Source organism: Botryllus schlosseri, chromosome 10, assembly GCF_051294905.1.
Source record: "Botryllus schlosseri isolate E-star chromosome 10, Bs_hap1, whole genome shotgun sequence".
NCBI classification, from domain to species: Eukaryota; Metazoa; Chordata; class Ascidiacea; order Stolidobranchia; family Styelidae; genus Botryllus; species Botryllus schlosseri.
Window position 1 is genome coordinate 19,769,468 of NC_137245.1, and position 22,047 is coordinate 19,791,514.

At 42.6% G+C, this 22,047-nt stretch overlaps 1 protein-coding gene across 1 annotated transcript; it reads left to right on the forward strand.

Moving 5' to 3' along the window:
• The first annotated feature begins 11,560 nt into the window (after positions 1-11,560).
• LOC145447996 (protein DOP1A-like) lies at positions 11,561-21,324 on the forward strand. The gene is made up of 2 exons (XM_080326305.1): positions 11,561-13,760; positions 14,536-21,324. The coding sequence occupies exons 1-2, from the start codon at positions 13,135-13,137 to the stop codon at positions 20,834-20,836; spliced, it is 6,927 nt and encodes a 2,308-aa protein (XP_080182431.1). The 5' UTR covers positions 11,561-13,134; the 3' UTR covers positions 20,837-21,324.
• The last annotated feature ends 723 nt before the right edge of the window (positions 21,325-22,047 follow it).

The window sequence follows — 22,047 nt, forward strand, 5'->3', positions numbered from 1 at the left end:
ACACAGACGTAGCAAGTTCCAACGTACTTAGAAAACTCAAGTGCAAACAGACTTTAATTGATGTCAAACGCGAATGGTACGTCAACTTGGAGAAAATGAAGGATGAAGAGGCGGATTCCACAAGATTTATTAGATCCATTCAAACATCTCCCCCGCAAATCATTATATTTACAATTTTCGGGATCAAAGCGTTTAATACCTTATGTAAGATAGACATGATTTATTGCGACGCCAGTGGGAGCCTGAAAAGAGGTGAAGACTTCCAAATTTATACGTTGTTGGTGCGGAATCCTATCAAAGGAGAAGTTTCTCTTCCTATCGCTTCCTGCATTACAAAAAGTCACGACTCTATATCTATCTCACAGTTCCTGAATTTTTTTCTGTCTGAACGATTTCGCCTTACCGGAGCTCAATCATCTCCGCCAAGGATTGCTATCGATGGATCGCCTGCAATGTGGAATCGAAATATAGAACATATCCAAAGCAGAGGGCACGCCGTTACATTTAAGATGTCCGAATTGTCGATTGAAACTGATTGAAAATCGAATTGGACGAAAAGTCGTATTCGACGCAAAATTGTACATTTTGATCCTCAAAAAGTACGCGATTTCCCACATTTTTGCTATTATCATTATAATCATGATGTAATACCTATCCAGATATATAACATATCCGAAGCAGAAGGCACGCCGTTACATTTTGGGTGTCCTAATTGTCGATTGAAACTGACCGAAAATCGAATTGGACGAAAAGTCGTATTTGACGCAAAATTGTGCATTTTGATCTTAAAAAAAGTACACAATTTCTCAACTTTTTGATATTATCGTTAATATCATGATGTAATAATTATCCAGATATATAACATATCCGAAGCAGAGGGCACGCCGTTACATTTTGGATGTTCTAATTGTCGATTGAAACTGACCGAAAATCGAATTGGACAAAAATTCGTATTTGACGCAAAATCATGCATTTTGATCTTAAAAAAGTACACAATTTCTCAACTTTTTGATATTATCGTTAATATCATGATGTAAAACTTATCCAAATATATAACATATCCGAAGCAGAGGGCACGCCGTTACATTTAGCGTGTCCTAATCATTGATTGAAATAGCCCGAAAATCAAATTGGACGAAAAGTCGTATTTGACGCAAAATCGTGAATTTTGATCTTGAAAAAGTACGCAATTTCTCAACTTTTTGATATCATCGTTAATATCATGATGTAATACTTATCGAAATATATAACATATCCGAAGCAGAGGGCACGCTGTTACATTTTGGGTGTTTTAATTGTCGATTGAAACTGCCCAAAAATCGAATTGGACGAAAAGTCGCATTTAACGCAAAATTATGCATTTTGATCTTAAAAAAGTACACAATTTCTCAACTTTTTGGTATTGTCATTAACATCATGATTTAATACTTATCCCAATATGTAACATATCCGAAGCAGAGGGCACGCCGTTACATTTAGCGTGTCCTAATCATTGATTGAAATAGCCCGAAAATCAAATTGGACGAAAAGTCGTATTTGACGCAAAATCGTGAATTTTGATCTTGAAAAAGTACGCAATTTCTCAACTTTTTGATATCATCGTTAATATCATGATGTAATACTTATCGAAATATATAACATATCCGAAGCAGAGGGCACGCCGTTACATTTTGGATGTTCTAATTGTCGATTGAAACTTACCAAAAATGGAATTGACCGAAAATCGAATTTGACGAAAAGTCGTATTTGACGCAAAATCGTGCGTTTTGATCTTCAAAAAGTAGGCTACGTAAAACCATACGATGAAATAGTTTTGCGAATATATAAAATGTCCGAAGCAGAAGCAACGCTATTGCATTTTTTTGTTTTTATTGTTTATTGAATAACTTATAAATTGCGGCATTACAGTCGACCTATACCAAACACGAACATGACGTTGATCGCAATAATCGTAATCATTTATATTCTGATGTGCTCAAGACACATAGTGTGCAATGCGATGTAGTTAACCGGCAAGAAGATGTTGCATTTACCTATTATGGTATTTTAATCAAACAACGACTAAAGCCAATTGGCCGATGTAACAGTGTGGGATAGGCTGTCTTCGTTAAACGTTATTATTTGTTTTTTTTCCTGCTCGATATCACATATAATCTTTTGTGGAGTCTTTCTTCGGGCGTCTTGACGCCGTAAGAAACAGTCAAACATGGGGGAAGGAACACAAATTAACCTCTGATGCTTCGGCTACAGGCGAGAATCGAAATAGGTCCGCCTGCGTAGATTACGTAACGGCTGAAAATTTAGATGCCATAAGTACTACCTGGCGGTTGTAAAATGAAGCACTCCTCCAAGTTTCGATGACATATTGTATTGATTATACCGTTTGCGCCATTTATTGATAAAACTCGTGTGTTTCAGTTCGTTTGCACTCCAAATCTGTCGCGAAATTGTTTTTCCGGTTATAATATTTGATTTTAGCACAAGTGAATCATTCGGACAACAATGACTCGGCAATTTCAGAAATTTGACGTAAGCATTTTCTGGCAGAATCACAGTGGTGCGTATTGCGAGCGGCCGAGCGTACATAGTTCATGTTTTCAAACTCAAGTCGTCCTGGCGAAATTTCGGCGAAATCTTTGTGATCATGTGAAACACGATTTTTGACATGACGAAATATTAACCCTCAACTTGACGATTCGCCGATTGCTCCATTGAAACGGATCTATCCTGTGTCGAAATATTCCGATTTTCACTAAATACACATTCGGGCATACTGTATTTAGGGATTGTCTTTCGTCCTGCTTAATTTTGAATACGATTAGCAACTTTTACGCTATATTTCGCTCTTGTTTGAGTACCGAACTGCCGATGTACAGCAAATGTCTATTTTCACACTGGATTTGAGAGTGTACCTGACATACAATTCCGCCAATGGACACATCATCGGAAAGAGCTTGCAAAGTGCTTTAATAAAAATCCATTTTCATTTTCAACTTCGTCCTGGTTAAGTACGATTACGAGTACCAATGAAGCATTTCATTACGCTGTCGACCATTGCGTCGGCATCAGTTTCAACGAACGGCAAACGCCGAATTCCGGGCAGGTTTTTGAGATTGTGCCTGACCTGCGATTCCTATAATGAACACATCATTGGAAAGGGCTTGCAAAGTACTTCAATAAAAACCCATTTTCGTTTTCAACATCGGCCAGGTTAATTAGAAATAAGACTGCCAAAAATGCATCGCATTGCGCTGCCGGGCATTGTATCGGGATCAATTCAACGAACGGCAAATGCCGAATTCCGGGCAGGTTTTTGAGATTGTACCTCACTTGCAATTCCTATAATGAACACATCATCGGAAAGGTCTTGCAAAGTACTTCAATAATAACTCATTTTCATTTTCAACATCGGCCAGGTTAATTAGAAATAAGACTGGCAAAAAATGCATTGCATTGCGCTGCCGGGCATTGTATCGGGATCAATTCAACGAACGGCAAATGCCGAATTTCAGGCGGGTTTTTGAGATTGTACCTCACTTGCAATTCCTATAATGAACACATCATCGGAAAGGGCTTGCAAAGTACTTCAATAAAAACCCATTTTCATTTTCAACATCGGCCAGGTTAATTAGAAATAAGACTGCCAAAAATGCATCGTATTGCGCTGCCGGGCATTGTATCGGGATCAATTCAATGAACGGCAAATGCCAAATTTCAGGCGGGTTTTTGAGATTGTACCTCACTTGCAATTCCTATAATGAACACATCATCGGAAAGGGCTTGCAAAGTACTTCAATAAAAACCCATTTTCATTTTCAACATCGGCCAGGTTAATTAGAAATAAGACTGCCAAAAATGCATCGTATTGCGCTGCCGGGCATTGTATCGGGATCAATTCAATGAACGGCAAATGCCAAATTTCAGGCGGGTTTTTGAGATTGTACCTCACTTGCAATTCCTATAATGAACACATCATCGGAAAGGGCTTGCAAAGTACTTCAATAAAAACCCATTTTCATTTTCAACATCGGCCAGGTTAATTAGAAATAACAGTGCCAAAAATCCATCGTATTGCGCTGCCGGGCATTGTATCGGGATCAATTCAATGAACGGCAAATGCCAAATTTCAGGCGGGTTTTTGAGATTGTACCTCACTTGCAATTCCTATAATGAACACATCATCGGAAAGGGCTTGCAAAGTACTTCAATAAAAACCCATTTTCATTTTCAACATCGTCCAGGTTAATTAGAAATAAGACTGCCAAAAATGCATCACATTGCGCTGCCGGGCATTGTATCGGGATCAATTCAACGAACGGCAAATGCCGAATTCCGGGCAGGTTTTTGAGATTGTAACTCACTTGCAATTCCTATAATGAACACATCATCGGAAAGGTCTTGCAAAGTACTTCAATAATAACTCATTTTCATTTTCAACATCGGCCAGGTTAATTAGAAATAAGACTGGCAAAAAATGCATTGCATTGCGCTGCCGGGCATTGTATCGGGATCAATTCAACGAACGGCAATCGCCGAATTTCAGGCGGGTTTTTGAGATTGTACCTCACTTGCAATTCCTATAATGAACACATCATCGGAAAGGGCTTGCAAAGTACTTCAATAAAAACCCATTTTCATTTTCAACATCGGCCAGGTTAATTAGAAATAAGACTGCCAAAAATGCATCACATTGCGCTGCCGGGCATTGTATCGGGATCAATTCAACGAACGGCAAATGCCGAATTCCGGGCAGGTTTTTGAGATTGTACCTCACTTGCAATTCCTATAATGAACACATCATCGGAAAGGTCTTGCAAAGTACTTCAATAATAACTCATTTTCATTTTCAACATCGGCCAGGTTAATTAGAAATAAGACTGCCAAAAAATGCATTGCATTGCGCTGCCGGGCATTGTATCGGGATCAATTCAACGAACGGCAAATGCCGAATTTCAGGCGGGTTTTTGAGATTGTACCTCACTTGCAATTCCTATAATGGACACATCATCGTAAAGGGCTTGCAAAGTACTTCAATAAAAACCCATTTTCATTTTCAACATCGGCCAGGTTAATTAGAAATAAGACTGCCAAAAAATGCATTGCATTGCGCTACCGGGCATTGTATCGGGATCAATTCAATGAACGGCAAATGCCAAATTTCAGGCGGGTTTTTGAGATTGTACCTCACTTGCAATTCCTATAATGAACACATCATCGGAAAGGGCTTGCAAAGTACTTCAATAAAAACCCATTTTCATTTTCAACATCGGCCAGGTTAATTAGAAATAAGACTGCCAAAAATGCATCGTATTGCGCTGCCGGGCATTGTATCGGGATCAATTCAATGAACGGCAAATGCCAAATTTCAGGCGGGTTTTTGAGATTGTACCTCACTTGCAATTCCTATAATGAACACATCATCGGAAAGGGCTTGCAAAGTACTTCAATAAAAACCCATTTTCATTTTCAACATCGGCCAGGTTAATTAGAAATAAGACTGCCAAAAAATGCATTGCATTGCGCTACCGGGCATTGTATCGGGATCAATTCAATGAACGGCAAATGCCAAATTTCAGGCGGGTTTTTGAGATTGTACCTCACTTGCAATTCCTATAATGAACACATCATCGGAAAGGGCTTGCAAAGTACTTCAATAAAAACCCATTTTCATTTTCAACATCGGCCAGGTTAATTAGAAATAAGACTGCCAAAAAATGCATTGCATTGCGCTGCCGGGCATTGTATCGGGATCAATTCAACGAACGGCAAATGCCGAATTTCAGGCGGGTTTTTGAGATTGTACCTCACTTGCAATTCCTATAATGAACACATCATCGGAAAGGGCTTGCAAAGTACTTCAATAAAAACCCATTTTCATTTTCAACATCGGCCAGGTTAATTAGAAATAAGACTGCCAAAAATGCATCGTATTGCGCTGCCGGGCATTGTATCGGGATCAATTCAATGAACGGCAAATGCCAAATTTCAGGTGGGTTTTTGAGATTGTACCTCACTTGCAATTCCTATAATGAACACATCATCGGAAAGGGCTTGCAAAGTACTTCAATAAAAACCCATTTTCATTTTCAACATCGGCCAGGTTAATTAGAAATAACAGTGCCAGCATAACTAGGCCTACACAATATCAATAGAAAAGGAACCAATGTTGCAATATCAGCACTGGCGATTGTATTGTTCGGTCAATCGATTCATTTTTGTCAGAACTTGCTCATGTGTTCTATTCTCGATAATCGAAAGATACATCACAGCAACTACAGGAGTTACAACCAATTTGAAATATTGACTGCAATTGTAGGTTGGCCCCAATTGCGTTACGAGCTCACTTTTTTTATGCACGAAATCATTGTTCAGAACAGGTCGCGAAAAGTGCTTGCTCGATTTGTATTCGGCACCTGTGGTCAAACTTCTTGTCCATCTTTCAAGCGTGATGCAAGCCTTACTTCGGACATAATTTAATATCCCTTCAAGCTCGTCCTGCCAATTTTCTCTTCCAGAATCCGTTGTTAGAAGCCAGATGATGTTACGTAGTTGGCTGTATTTTCGTTCAAGAAATAGGGCATGATACTGACACAGATCATCAGTCGACGACTCCTGTAACGTCAGATTAGCAATTTTTACAACATTTTGGAATATTATATCGCCCATTTTCTTGACTTCGTCATTGATATTGATATTCGCAATATTTGAGGGCAATGGTTTCATGAAATATTTGGTTCGGGGTGACGATTGCGGGAGCGTTCGTTTTTGGTATTTTTTAACATAAAGAAAAATGTAGCCCGATCTGGACATGACATCGAATGCTTTAATGGTATCGACAAATCTCACATGTTCGTCGTCGCATATCTGCACTGATCTCTTTGGGCTCATTAAATATGTAGTATAATGCCCGTTTTGGGCCGTTCCGTTGTGTGCGATCACCGCCTTGAGGGCATATCCAACCCGGATTTGGTCAGATCCTTAGATATTTAGATTTTTACTGGGAATGACGACATTTTCCAACTTTTGAGCTTCATCACTCAAACGGTTAAGGCGCACAGTCAGTATCTTTGGAGTTTCGTGGAATTTGACATTGGTATCCGTCATGGAACCACATTTTTCACATGGTCGTTTCAAAATTTCGAATGCGTCAGCTATCGATTTCACTTCGCAATCAACGTCGAACATTTTTTGATGGTACGTTTCTGTTTGATTGGCAGTGCATGTTTCGCATTGAGTAATCTTTTCATAGTTCAATTCATGCTTCAATCCGAGCTCTTTCAATACTTTTAGCAAAGGCGAAATCCAAAAGAAGTCACAGCAATCGTGCTGACTACCAAATTCCAAATTAGTTGTGTCGCATACAGTTCGAACAGCATTCAATAACACGTCACGTGCAACCGTCTTCAAGTTTGTCAATGGAACGAGTATATTTGTTATTTCTGGATGAATTTTCATACTGTCGTCCATTGGCCCCGACACCATAGTATAACATGAGAGTATGCCTGTGCAACGGAATTAAACAAGCATGTATTTCCCAAGTTTGTGAGTCCTGGAATTTGTGTGATTATGACACTTTCAACCTCCGCATTCTTTACAATGTCAGATGACGTTATGCATTGTTGAAGCAAGTCCCAAATTATTTTCCCGCGAAATTCATTTTGTGAATACGTTTGGTGATGCTGTTGAAAACAAATATTCCACGCTGACATACATACGCAAACGCCGCATGATGACGAGTCATTTTGAATGAACTTGTCACAAAATTCCTCCCTTACGTTGTTCATATTTGCACCAGAAATATCAGAAAGGTATTTCGTAATCGAAGATAAAATTTGTTTTTGTTGGTCCGTCTCATGGTCACCGGAAGAGTCGTAAAATGTGATCTTTTTACGCATTTCTTGATAATGTAGCAGAGCAAAATGATTGGATTCCTGACGAATAAGAACTGGAAAGAGAATTTCCTTGCGAATTTGCTGATTTTTATCAACAATAGTGGCCGCAACTGAATGAGGCTGTCTTCCACTGATAATCATGTCACAGATGTCCGTATCCAAATACCCAAAATTATCTTCATTCGATTGAGAATTTCTAATCCCAACACACTGCTTAACAAATGCATTAACAATGCTGTCTGTGAGCCATCCTGCGCTCGTGTGATTTGACGTGATGTCATTAAGGCGTTCAATGGTTTCCTCCGATGCGTTGGGACAAACAGAAATTATATCAGTATACGTCACACCGACATTGAATTTCGTTGTTATAGCAGTATTCATCAAGTCAGCCCCGACCGTCACCACGGTCTTTTGCTCTATTGCACTCCACAATATTTCTGCAAATTTCCGCTGATTTGAAATTAAGGATTTTAAATTATGATCCCGAATATTCTTGGCAGCTGCAGGAGTTCCATAATACGCTGTTCTTCTGCTGGTTCTTTTCTTGAACTTCGACTCCACAAATTTAGGCTTTTTCATTGAAGTACTTTGCAAGACCTTTACGATGATGTGTTCATTATAGGAATTGCAAGTGAATTACAATCTCAAAAACCTGCCCGGAATTCGGCATTTGCCGTTCGTTGAATTGATCCCGATACAATGCCCGGCAGCGCAATGCTATGCATTTTTGGCAGTCTTATTTCTAATTAACCTGGCCGATGTTGAAAATGAAAATGGGTTTTTATTGAAGTACTTTGCAAGCCCTTTCCGATGATGTGTTCATTATAGGAATTGCAAGTGAGGTACAATTTCAAAAACCCGCCTGAAATTTGGCATTTGCAGTTCATTGAATTGATCCCGATACAATGCCCGGCAGCGCAATACGATGCATTTTTGGCAGTCTTATTTCTAATTAACCTGGCCGATGTTGAAAATGAAAATGGGTTTTTATTGAAGTACTTTTGCAAGACCTTTCCGATGATGTGTTCATTATAGGAATTGCAAGTGAGGTACAATCTCAAAAACCCGCCTGAAATTCGGCATTTGCCGTTCGTTGAATTGATCCCGATACAATGCCCGGCAGCGCAATGCAATGCATTTTTTGGCAGTCTTATTTCTAATTAACCTGGCCGATGTTGAAAATGAAAATGAGTTATTATTGAAGTACTTTGCAAGACCTTTCCGATGATGTGTTCATTATAGGAATTGCAAGTGAGGTACAATCTCAAAAACCTGCCCGGAATTCGGCATTTGCCGTTCGTTGAATTGATCCCGATACAATGCCCGGCAGCGCAATGCGATGCATTTTTGGCACTGTTATTTCTAATTAACCTGGCCGATGTTGAAAATGAAAATGGGTTTTTATTGAAGTACTTTGCAAGCCCTTTCCGATGATGTGTTCATTATAGGAATTGCAAGTGGGGCACAATCTCAAAAACCCGCCTGAAATTTGGCATTTGCCGTTCATTGAATTGATCCCGATACAATGCCCGGCAGCGCAATACGATGCATTTTTGGCAGTCTTATTTCTAATTAACCTGGCCGATGTTGAAAATGAAAATGGGTTTTTATTGAAATACTTTGCAAGCCCTTTCCGATGATGTGTTCATTATAGGAATTGCAAGTGAGGTACAATCTCAAAAACCCGCCTGAAATTCGGCATTTGCCGTTCGTTGAATTGATCCCGATACAATGCCCGGCAGCGCAATGCAATGCATTTTTTGGCAGTCTTATTTCTAATTAACCTGGCCGATGTTGAAAATGAAAATGGGTTTTTATTGAAGTACTTTGCAAGCCCTTTCCGATGATGTGTTCATTATAGGAATTGCAAGTGAGGTACAATCTCAAAAACCCGCCTGAAATTTGGCATTTGCCGTTCATTGAATTGATCCCGATACAATGCCCGGTAGCGCAATACGATGGATTTTTGGCACTGTTATTTCTAATTAACCTGGCCGATGTTGAAAATGAAAATGGGTTTTTATTGAAGTACTTTGCAAGCCCTTTCCGATGATGTGTCCATTATAGGAATTGCAAGTGAGGTACAATCTCAAAAACCCGCCTGAAATTCGGCATTTGCCGTTCGTTGAATTGATCCCGATACAATGCCCGGCAGCGCAATGCAATGCATTTTTTGGCAGTCTTATTTCTAATTAACCTGGCCGATGTTGAAAATGAAAATGAGTTATTATTGAAGTACTTTGCAAGACCTTTCCGATGATGTGTTTATTATAGGAATTGCAAGTGAGGTACAATCTCAAAAACCTGCCCGGAATTCGGCATTTGCCGTTCGTTGAATTGATCCCGATACAATGCCCGGCAGCGCAATGTGATGCATTTTTGGCAGTCTTATTTCTAATTAACCTGGACGATGTTGAAAATGAAAATGGGTTTTTATTGAAGTACTTTGCAAGCCCTTTCCGATGATGTGTTCATTATAGGAATTGCAAGTGAGGTACAATCTCAAAAACCCGCCTGAAATTTGGCATTTGCCGTTCATTGAATTGATCCCGATACAATGCCCGGCAGCGCAATACGATGGATTTTTGGCACTGTTATTTCTAATTAACCTGGCCGATGTTGAAAATGAAAATGGGTTTTTATTGAAGTACTTTGCAAGCCCTTTCCGATGATGTGTTCATTATAGGAATTGCAAGTGAGGTACAATCTCAAAAACCCGCCTGAAATTTGGCATTTGCCGTTCATTGAATTGATCCCGATACAATGCCCGGCAGCGCAATACGATGCATTTTTGGCAGTCTTATTTCTAATTAACCTGGCCGATGTTGAAAATGAAAATGGGTTTTTATTGAAGTACTTTGCAAGCCCTTTCCGATGATGTGTTCATTATAGGAATTGCAAGTGAGGTACAATCTCAAAAACCCGCCTGAAATTTGGCATTTGCCGTTCATTGAATTGATCCCGATACAATGCCCGGCAGCGCAATACGATGCATTTTTGGCAGTCTTATTTCTAATTAACCTGGCCGATGTTGAAAATGAAAATGGGTTTTTATTGAAGTACTTTGCAAGCCCTTTCCGATGATGTGTTCATTATAGGAATTGCAAGTGAGGTACAATCTCAAAAACCTGCCCGGAATTCGGCATTTGCCGTTCGTTGAATTGATCCCGATACAATGCCCGGCAGCGCAATGCGATGTATTTTTGGCAGTCTTATTTCTAATTAACCTGGCCGATGTTGAAAACGAAAATGGGTTTTTATTGAAGTACTTTGCAAGCCCTTTCCAATGATGTGTTCATTATAGGAATCGCAGGTCAGGCACAATCTCAAAAACCTGCCCGGAATTCGGCATTTTCCGTTCGTTGAAACTGATTCCGACGCAATGGTCGACAGCGTAATGAAATGCTTCATTGGTACTCGTAATCGTACTTAACCAGGACGAAGTTGAAAATGAAAATGGATTTTTAATAAAGCACTTTGCAAGCTCTTTCCGATGATGTGTCCATTGGCGGAATTGTATGTCAGGTACACTCTCAAATCCAGTGTGAAAATAGACATTTGCTGTACATCGGCAGTTCGGTACTCAAACAAGAGCGAAATATAGCGTAAAAGTTGCTAATCTTATTCAAAATTAAGCAGGACAGTATGCCCGAATGTGTATTTAGTGAAAATCGGAATATTTCGACACAGGATAGATCCGTTTCAATGGAGCAATCGGCGAATCGTCAAGTTGAGGGTTAATATTTCGTCATGTCAAAAATCGTGTTTCACATGATCACAAAGATTTCGCCGAAATTTCGCCAGGACGACTTGAGTGTTTTCAACATAGCATTGATGGGCTGGCATGATGGCCAAGATCACATGACACTCAGTATGTTATCTTGTTTAGTACGGAAACACAGGTAAAGAGAAAAATGTTAAAGTTTTCTCTTGGTAAATTTTACTGCGCAATAAAGATCAGGCAACTCGATTGCCAACTCTATTGTTGCTATAGTGAGTTATGGGTCCAGACTATTGTGATAGTGTCAGTCGAAAATTGGTCTATTGGACGTCAATAATATTGCAATTGAACAGTATAGCAGTGAAGTATCTGAAAGATCAACAGTATGGAAAGGGTGGACCGATATGATTTGGTCTTGGAAGCTGCTACCACCCTTCACAAAACACGATTAAACAGATAATATTGTTAATATCCAATAATAATAAGTAGAAATAACAAAATGGGAAAATGAAAAAAAATCAACTTCCGGTTCTAACTGGATGTATTAGTTCGAAATAACGTGGCAAGTTTAGTCATATAATGAAATAACAGTGTCCTTTGTTCTATATGTTTAGCATATACCTATACATGATACCCCCTATGGAATTTCGATTCATTTTTTGAAATAGATACTGCGCGATGAAAGCTTTTCCGCCTAAAATAATCAAGTAATTAGCCTAAACAGAAAGTTCTTCAAGACGTTGCCACCAATTCCACTCTGGCGTAATACACTGTATAGTATTATAGTAAAAAACAAACAAGTTCAATGACCTGTGCAAGAAGACTTGCACCTATACTACTTGAGCACTGCATGGTAGTTTGAATGAATGCCAGTGAAGTCGGTTCTTGACGAATTTCGGATTAGTAACATAGCAATTGTTTCCCATGAACACTTGAAAATTTATTGCTTTGAGAGAGAGGGTAGGGACGTTAGGGTTGGGGGTGAGTTAGGGTTGCTTTACTTTTCATTCAGTGTGCGTACTTCTTCTCTACTTAGTCTATGTCAAGGTGGGTGTCTGATTCAAAGACTACTCCAAGTCGTTTCGCCACCTTCCTATCTTTTCATTGTATCACAGTTTTGTGGCGTTTTGAAATGATGAAATTGTTGATAAACTGATATAGGCTACTCCTATACTGATACTGTATCCATAACCAATACCGCCAACCCTAACAAAGTTCATAACTCCTAGCTGTACCCTAATGTCCCTCACTCAACCCTAATATCCCTCGCCCAAATCCTAATGTCGCTATCCCAACCTAACCATAAAATCCCTAACCCCAATGATAACCTCACCCTAATGTCCCTAACGCGTCTCACACCGTAACCCTAGTATTCCCCCCCCCAAAACCAAGCCTTTGACCATCCCTATACAGCCAGGTCTCCCTACTAATTTCAGATTGACAATTTCTTTTCTTTGTTAGGTTAGGAAGTGAGCAGGACTGCATTTAGTTTATTTTTAGTTTTTTTAGCCACATCTTGCAATGTCCTTTTTGGACGAGCAGAAACTCTACGATGACCACAAGTACCGCAGCTACGCAAGCCAAATCGAGAAAGCCTTGAAGAATTTCGAGTATTCGACAGAGTGGGCCGATTTGATCTCTGCTCTCGTCAAATTGAACAAAGTACTACTGTCGAACACGTCTTACAAGATTCTCCCCAAACGAATCACCATAGGAAAAAGACTTGCACAATGCCTCCATCCTGCTTTACCAGGCGGCGTCCACATAAAAGGACTTGAAGTATACGACACTATTTTTAAGATAATTGGTCAGAGACAATTGGAAATGAATCTTCACATATTTGGTGCGGGGCTATTCTCTCTTCTTGCAAATGCATCTATGCAAGTGAGACCGGTTTTGCTGAATGTGTATGAAACCCATTTACTGCAGCTTGGAGAGAGATTACGTCCAAGCTTGGATGGTATGCTTCTTGGATTATTATCGGGTCTTGAGGAAGGGTCTGAGCATTTCGATAGGATCACACTGCTGCTGAATACGATATCGAAAAATGTCGGTCCGCAATATTTCTACAGCAGCTTGTGGCGGTGTGTCCTATGCTCTCCGACTGGATCTATTGTTCGTCTAGCAGCTGCCCAGCTGGTTTTGAGGTAAGTTATCTATCGAATGTTCTAATAGATGCCATGTTATAGAGGACTCAGCAATGGCGGGTTTGCTAAAAAACAATATTCGTTATTTTATGCATCAAGCTTGATATTGATGCTTAAGTTTCTCCATATATCTTATCGGAATTCCACATCAATGGAGCTATCAATTGTTATAATTATTTAAAAATTGGCGGAAGCCTCAAAAAATTATTCATTTTTAGCATTTAGACCCGCTGATAAAGACATTGAAGTAGGCAGTATATCATAACATGATGAAATAATTTAGTATTGAATTCGAAACTTGTTACGATTTAACTCCCAGTCACAATGTTGATGTCGTGCTCAAAGCTCCAAGTGCATTAATAGGGTACGGTACATACAATATACATCTCATAGATAGATTATCATCATGAGCCTCCGCTGGCTGCTAGCCATCCGAATTCACCGCCTTGTTGTCTCAGCTACAATATGATACGTCGCTCCTGAGGTATGAGGAAAATGTATTTACAACACTGTGTGGCAGATTTTATACCCTCGTTCATCTTGCAGACGGCCCATATAGTCATTTCTAAGGTATTTCTGGTTTCCAATTGAAACCATTGCACTCGGTCTATATTTAAATATTCTGGTAGGATGTTGAGGAAGGATTGTGGAATATGTTTGGGCCTTACAGGCTGAGGAGAATACCATTTTTGATTTTTCCACTCATAGGCACATGTCGGAGCATATCTGTCAGTAGGTAATCGACAGCGATGTAATTGGAAAATTTTCATTTCAGACAATTTGACAAAAAGAAAATGACAGACGACCAGCTCCATCTCATCGGGCTCGACGTCGATATAATGATTCACGCTCTATGCGAAGCGCTACAAGACGAGAACGTACTAACGCAGAGAGCCACTCTCGATGTTCTAATCTTCTGCCTCCCCCTGTCGTCGCTACCAGTTTCAAAATCCGACGCCCAGCAAGTTATGTCTTGCGCGGTAAATATATTACTGCGCAGGGACATGTCTCTGAACCGCAGACTTTATTCGTGGCTGATGTGCATAGACCTGACAAAGTCTAGCAGCAGCACTACAAGTGCGTCGTCCGAGTATTTCGAAAAATATGCGCAAGAAATTTTGACCAACGCGTTACGCGACGGAATTTCGACGGGCATAACTGAGTTTCGGGGTGCCTGTTGCGTCAAGACCGCGAATTCGTTGATCGGTACGGAAGTAAGATTGCTACGTATCTTCACTAGTCTTCTTGATAAATCAGATATCGGACCGGTTGTGCTGAACGATATAATGCCGGGATTAATTCGTTTGATTGAAACCGTAGATAACACTTATAGAAAAGTTCTATCCGCTGATCATCGGTGTAAAAAGTGCGTTACGACACAGTCTTCGCACGATCGTTGCGGCCGGGCTTTGTCAGAATTCGTTAAACTAGTCAACCTGTTTGTGAACTCTTTCGAGAGCGACTATATCTGGAATGTACTCGGGGAATATTTTGTGCAATCGTGCGTCGCGTCGACCGACCGTTTGGAACCGGACGAATCCGTCTTTGCTGTGTCGGAGATTTGCGATGTGATAAAGTCCGTTCTCGACATCGTGTCGATAGAGACAATCGTAGACATTCAGACGTTGTACCTTCCCGAGTTACTCAACAAATTGTTTGTGCAATTGACGGTCAGCTGCGGTACCATGTCCGAGGAAGACGTCGCCAATTGTCTGCGTATCTCCACCGCGATGTTGAACCGCATTCAGCCCGTTCGCAACGAACGTGAATCCGACGACTCGGCGATGAAGTCGCCTATTTTGTCTTGCGTCAAATCATTTCAGGATTTTATCGCCAATTTCGTATCTTCTAAAATCATCAGCGACGTAGATGGTATGTCGCGGTTTATTGAAACCATAAAGAAACCTTTGCCTTCCCCTATCTCGGATAACGCGTGTCGAATCGAATTCAAATCGTGTGGCAGCTCAAATTCAGTGCTGTTGGAAGCTTTCCAAGATTCCTGCCGGCTTTTAATAGACATCAGTTGCTTCCCCACGTTGTCTACGCCGAATGCTGTTCGTTCGTCTAACGAAACTCGTTCCGACGCTGTCCCTCAATGGCTACTTTGCCTTATGGCGTGCTCCTGCCATAAAGAAATCAAGTCTACGCCGCCTGGCTCCACCGAGGAGTCCGATTACTTTTACGAGATTAGGAAATCCGCGTGTTCCGCCGTGCTGGAATTGCTGGCGGCGTCGCGGGCGCATCACGGCAACAACGGTAGCGCTGCGGCTGCCGTTATTTCCGTAGTAGTGCCGGCACCGTTGACGGCGAACGAAATCGCATTTGTGTTTGAACAAACTGACTTTGTCGAAAAGGCCGGAGCAATTCTTTGGAACGAACTAGCGGATGAGCCTACAGGCCGCAACAGGTCTGCACTGCAGCGCTGGTCACTGTCTCGAAATCTTGTCGAGTTGCATGAACTCTGCCCATCGGACGCTGTGGAACGTCTGTTGCTAGGCGACTTGCTAGACTTAGATCAGGCTAAGCGGGTGGCGGCAATTGAAAAGTTTGCAAAGCTCTGGCGTCACATGCGAGCGGGCTCGCGGAATCGCGGCAAGGACAAGTGTCTGAGCCGGTGCCTTTTCGCGGTGCTAGACCAGCTTGACGCAGGCCGGTGCGCTCCGTTTCCATGTCGGCCTGGTCCGAAGGACCAAGGAAATGCGCTAGCGTCTACAACGGTATCGGTTTGGTTACGGCAAGCTTTGGAGGAGGGAGACTTACCTCGCGTTTTAGAGCCTTATTTTTTGATCACGCTCGAGCAAAACACAAATCGCAAGTCGCTGCAATACGTTCTCCGCGACGCGAACTCTACTGCGCCCGACGAAGACAGGATAGACGACTTTGTTCGACGTCACGAAGAAAACACACAGGGCGCCGCCTGCCAGACTTGCATCGACTCCGAGGGCGAATTCGACGAGGCGCCTTTTTCGTGGGCCGACTACCGGGGCTTGTCGGCCGAGTCTGCGATTTCAACCGGACTGTGCGAGGTACATCGTCAGATAGACAGAGAGAAACGCCGGTACGACCGTCTTGTAGCTTTACTCACGCTTTCGGATGATCTCGAAAATGCTGACGCGTTCGCAAGTTCCGAGGAAGAAGACTTGAATTCATGGGCGGCCGGGTTTGTGAGCCTGGTTATCGCGCAAGCGATGCGGCATTACGAGGCTGGTTTAGGCGATAATGACGATAAAAACAACAATGCAGATGACAATTCTTCCGCCGGTTCTTCGCTCGCGACAGAAGCTATTGAACTCAATACGTCTTTCGTGACCAACGAAAACCCCTTGTTCAGTCATGTTTTGATTTATCAAGAACAGTTCGACGCCGGTCGCGTGCTGTATGGCTTGCGGGCTGTTCTCACTATCGCTTCTGCGCATCCATCTGTATTTATATACTCGGCATGCACCACTTCGTTGTCGTCGAGCGAAAGTTCTTATTCGAACCTCGTGCAGGAACTCCTGGTTAGGCACGAGAGGTCGATCGAACAGGGCAGGTCTTTTTATGAGGCGACGCCGGCCAGTTTGAAAGGCGCCATGAAAAACCGAATGCTGATCGAGGCGCTGATCTCCGTGTGTCTGTACTATTTGAGATCGGCGTTTCGGCACGATGCCAAATCGAACGGCGCCGATTCGAACCACGAGATACACACTGTCGCCGCCAGGCTGTTGAAATTTATAGTGAGAGAGCTTAGGAATTTAGCGCGAGAAGACGTGGCCCGTGCAAAAGGGCCGAAATCGTCTTCAGCGAAGCAGTTCTCTGCGTACGTCGTACTGGTTTTGCAGCGGCAGCAAGTGCAGAGCGTGGCGTTAACGTGCCTCTTGACGACGATTTTCGCTCTAAAAAACCACGGGCGCCTGGCCGAAGACGAATACAGCCTGTCGAACTACTCGGGGCACGATGCGAACTTGAATTTTGACGAGGAAGCCGCGCGTTTCGGCCGTAGCGATAATTTAGTGGAGAGGTACCTCGGCAACGACGTGGCGCACATTGCCGCCATGTTTTCACACTTTTTGGAACTCGTTTTCGAGCTGGTGATGCTCGAGAGGTACGCGTTCTCGAAAGACCGCAAGCCTCACAGTACAAATAATGATGAACCTGCGGGCAGCCCTGGCGTGGTCATGAACAAGAAACGCGGCAGTCTCGTCAAGCCCACATTGAAGAGATCACACAGGCTGTTCAGTCATCTGCTGTCCGCTTCGCACCAGTATGACTCTGACCTGCCTTTAGCCTCACAAAAAGTCTTTGTGTCTACCGTTTTAGAAGTTTACCGCTTGGAACACCACCCCTCGCTTCACCAGGAATGCTCGATCGGCCTACACTCGGTTTTGGACTGCCTGGGATCTGCTCTTTCCGGCACGGTGCTACCAGTCTTGCTCCAACAGTGTTTAAATCTAGAGAACGCAACCAAAATGATATTGAAAGGATCACGACCGTCGCTGCCTCCGTGCTATCTCGAAAATACGATCGGCAGTATCGTGAGACTGTGTCATTACTGCTTGTTGACAGAATCCAGTAACGGGAATGAAAAAATATCTGCTGACAACCTACAGGCTGACTCGATATCGCTGGTGTCCTCCAAAACCACACAATCCACTGGGAATTACAGTCTCGGATGGTTCAATTTGCTGAACGTTTTCAGCATGTCCAACGGGAACAAGTCCACGTCCGTTTCTAATGACGTGGACTGTTCGGACGGCGTGCGGTCCGCCAAGATTTCAATTCTCAATAACTTGGCGAGGATAGTGTCTTGTGTGTGTTTCCTATGGAAAGACATCGTCATGGCAAATGCGGACAGGCTAGTATCTGGTGACGAAGTCAAAGGCGTTTCTTATGCTATACTACAGCTTTTGGGCCCGATGGCTTTTCGCTACGGCGAGTATTTGCTGGTGGCTTTCTCACTGGTGTGGCAGGACCGCGAAGTAGACAAGACCCCGTCTGATTTCACAAAATCGATGCTAACCTCGTCCCTGGCGAAGCCTAATCCGAGCTTGGATCATATTATTGATCTCTTGATGGCTGTCAAACTGCTATCTGCAGAAATGTTCTTCTCCCTCGTGAAACAAGTCATCAGAAACCCACCGCCAACGGCCAATGAACGAAAGGACACTAGCCTACACGAAAGCCTGTTGCAAATGCTGCTGTTTTACATGAGAAGGCTGAAGCCCGGAGCCCTGCTGGAAAACTGGAGCGGATTTCTTCCGATAATGCAAGAAACTCTGGCGATAGGACCGGTTCAAAACAACCAATGCTATTTCACGGCGGACAACCCCGTCACCGCAAACTGCTACTTTCTGCTCATGTATGTAGTGGCGGAGTATGTAAAGCGCGCGGTCGCTTTTACTGGGAAGAAAGAGCAGAAGGAACTGCAGGACATTGTGGCGAAATGTGTGGAGGCTTGTAACGTAATCGCCGGGTCTTCTCTCGAGCAAGGCACGTGGATTAGAAGAACAGTTTCGGTGCTGCCAGGTCCGCAAGCACCCGAAACTTCTGTGAAGACGCACAGAAAAACGGAATCGCAATCGTCTCTCGACTTGACCGATGCTAACGCGGAAACGCAAAACGAGCCGCAACTGCACGCGTCTTCCTCCGACACTATGGTCGCGGTTTTGGGGCAGAAATCAGAGGAGAATAAGAACCGGGCGGAATCCGAGGGGCTCGCGAGGCCCACGTCGCTACACCAGATCGCTCAGCCCGCGATAAGCTCTGTGAATCTGCGGAATAGCGTGAAAGCGCTGAGTGTTCTCGCGGAGGTAGTCGCTAATTTGCTTGACGTTGTCTACAGCAGTGAAGAGAAGGAAAAGATTGTCCCGATCCTAGTGCCGATCATGACTAATGTAACACCGTATTTACGAAATCACAATAAAGACAACAGCCCCAGTTACGGCGCCTGTGTGTCGCTGCTGTCTAGCGTAAGCGGGTTTCAGTACACGCGGCGCGCCTGGCGTAAAGAAGTGATCGAGCTGTTCATGGACGGCGCGTTTTTTCACATGCCGCCCGGGTGTGCGGACGATTGGAGAAACATAGTCGACAACCTGATGACTCACGACAAGCTCACATTCAAGGATATTATGTCGAGAACTACGCTTTCTAAAACCGGTGGTTCCACGCCGACGCTAAGTTTGTTTTCAAACAAAGAGCAAGAGCTGGAGTTGCGTGCGTTGCACATCAAACGGCTGGCTTTCATCGTGTTTAGCAGCGAGGTGGATCAATATCAGAGGCAGTTGCCGGAAATTCAGGAACGCCTCGCCGAAAGCTTGAGGCTGAACAACATCCCTGGGGTACAGTGCAGGGTGTTTTTGTGTCTCAGGGTTCTGCTAGTACGTATTTCCCCACACAGCCTGACGTCTCTGTGGCCAACGATATTCACAGAGCTTGTCCACGCGATGACGCAGCTCGAGCAAGCCCTGCAGCCGGCCGTTAATACTGAAAGCAAAAGGTCTCGGTTTAGGGCTAAGCTCGGAAAGGCTACGTCGCAGAGTAGCGTCGATCGCAAAACTGTGATGACTTGTTGGGACGATATGTATTTAGCGGCTTGCAAATTGTTGGACTTGATCTTGTGCTTGCCTTCTCGGTGTGTGCCGCAATTTCAGTTGTTCAAATGGAGCTTTGTTGGCGATGTCACAGTCGATGCGACACAAAGTGACTCTATGACTAATCATTACCATCCTATCGACAAAAATCAGCCTAGCGGCGCTGGTACTCCGGTCGACATCGATCCTGATAAAATCGAAACCGGCTTTATACCGCACTGCGTGCGTATACACAAATTGTTTTGCGAACTATATCCAAGCCGGCGAGAAAGACGATTGACGGTCGTACCGCAAAAACCACTTCTTAACGTGACCAAGCTTCGGTGTTTGGAGCAGCTTCACCCGTTTTTTAACACCATCACCTCGCCTGACTATTTACTGAAAATGCAGCGTTCCCAGGCGTCGTCTCAGCAAGACTACAAGTCGCAGATTGTGCCCAACTCGCAATTGCCGCTGCCGTTAGTTGAGCGGACTTTGGAGAGAGATTTCGTGAGGAACATGCTGTGATATTTCAAAAGAGTAAAACCAATCTGATCTAATAGCTATTGATGATGTATGTTCAATGATATGTCAGTAGAATTTTACACTATTTATCCGTTATAACGCTTTTTCAATGATTATATTTCTTAGCAAAGTTATGAAATCCTTTTCATTTGATTCATCAACTAGACATATTCGGTGAAGTATCATTCTTTGCACATATCCAGTTATATTTTGCGACACTGGTACACAGACTGCTTTCACAAAAATCGTAAGCAATGCTGGTTGATAGCCCGTACGTGTGTAAAATTATATTTATGTTACGAATTATCGAAATAAGTTTCCGATTTATTGATTGCAATCTGTGTGTGTCTAATGTTTACTACCAGTTCCTCTGCATTTCACTAAACGTACCGATGATATCACATAACAGCAATATTTCCTCACTGTGTACGTGACCAATGTCTATCATTTCCATATTCCTCTTGAATATATCATAAACAGAAGCGCCTAAACCTTTGTTGTCTGTATTTTGCGAGTCTTTAGTTTGAGGTCAAGATATTGATTGTTTGAATTTGAGTTCAGCTCCATAGCAAACTACTGCTCAGTTCAATGGACCACTGTCTGCCAATGCTTAGTTGATAGGCTTCCAAATTTATCATCAAGGAGATCTAACCTTCATCAATGTTCTGTGATTTTCATATGCTACTGGCATCTCGGAAAGTTCAATACGTGTAGGTTATCTCCGCATCCGAATCACCGAGTATACCGCTTGGGATCTAGGGTCTTACGTCATATGCATTATCCCCTGGTTGTAGCCAGTGATGATCCACATTTTCTGCGTGAAGCAGTCTGAAACTGGTGTTGAAGCATCAAAGCCTGCTACTAGAATACCACCATGTCTTCATAACAACACACCGGTTCATGCCAAACCCAGACAGATCGATATTTCAGATACACATATATTAGGGTTACCATACGTCCTATTTTAAGACTATTTGTCCTCTTTTTTTTCACAAAATTGAAAGTGTCATCGGAGTACGCCTAAATGTCCTATTTTTTTAGAAAAAGTTGACTGGAAGGTAGAATTGGTAACCAGAACTGTAAAAAAGTGGGTAATGCGGGAGTCGATCAGAGTGACCTTTTTTTTTCAATACCTCAAAAGTATCGTAAAAACGGGGTTTTAGGGAGTCACGACAAAGTGATGACCTTTTTTATAGTCAACACAGAAGTTTTGG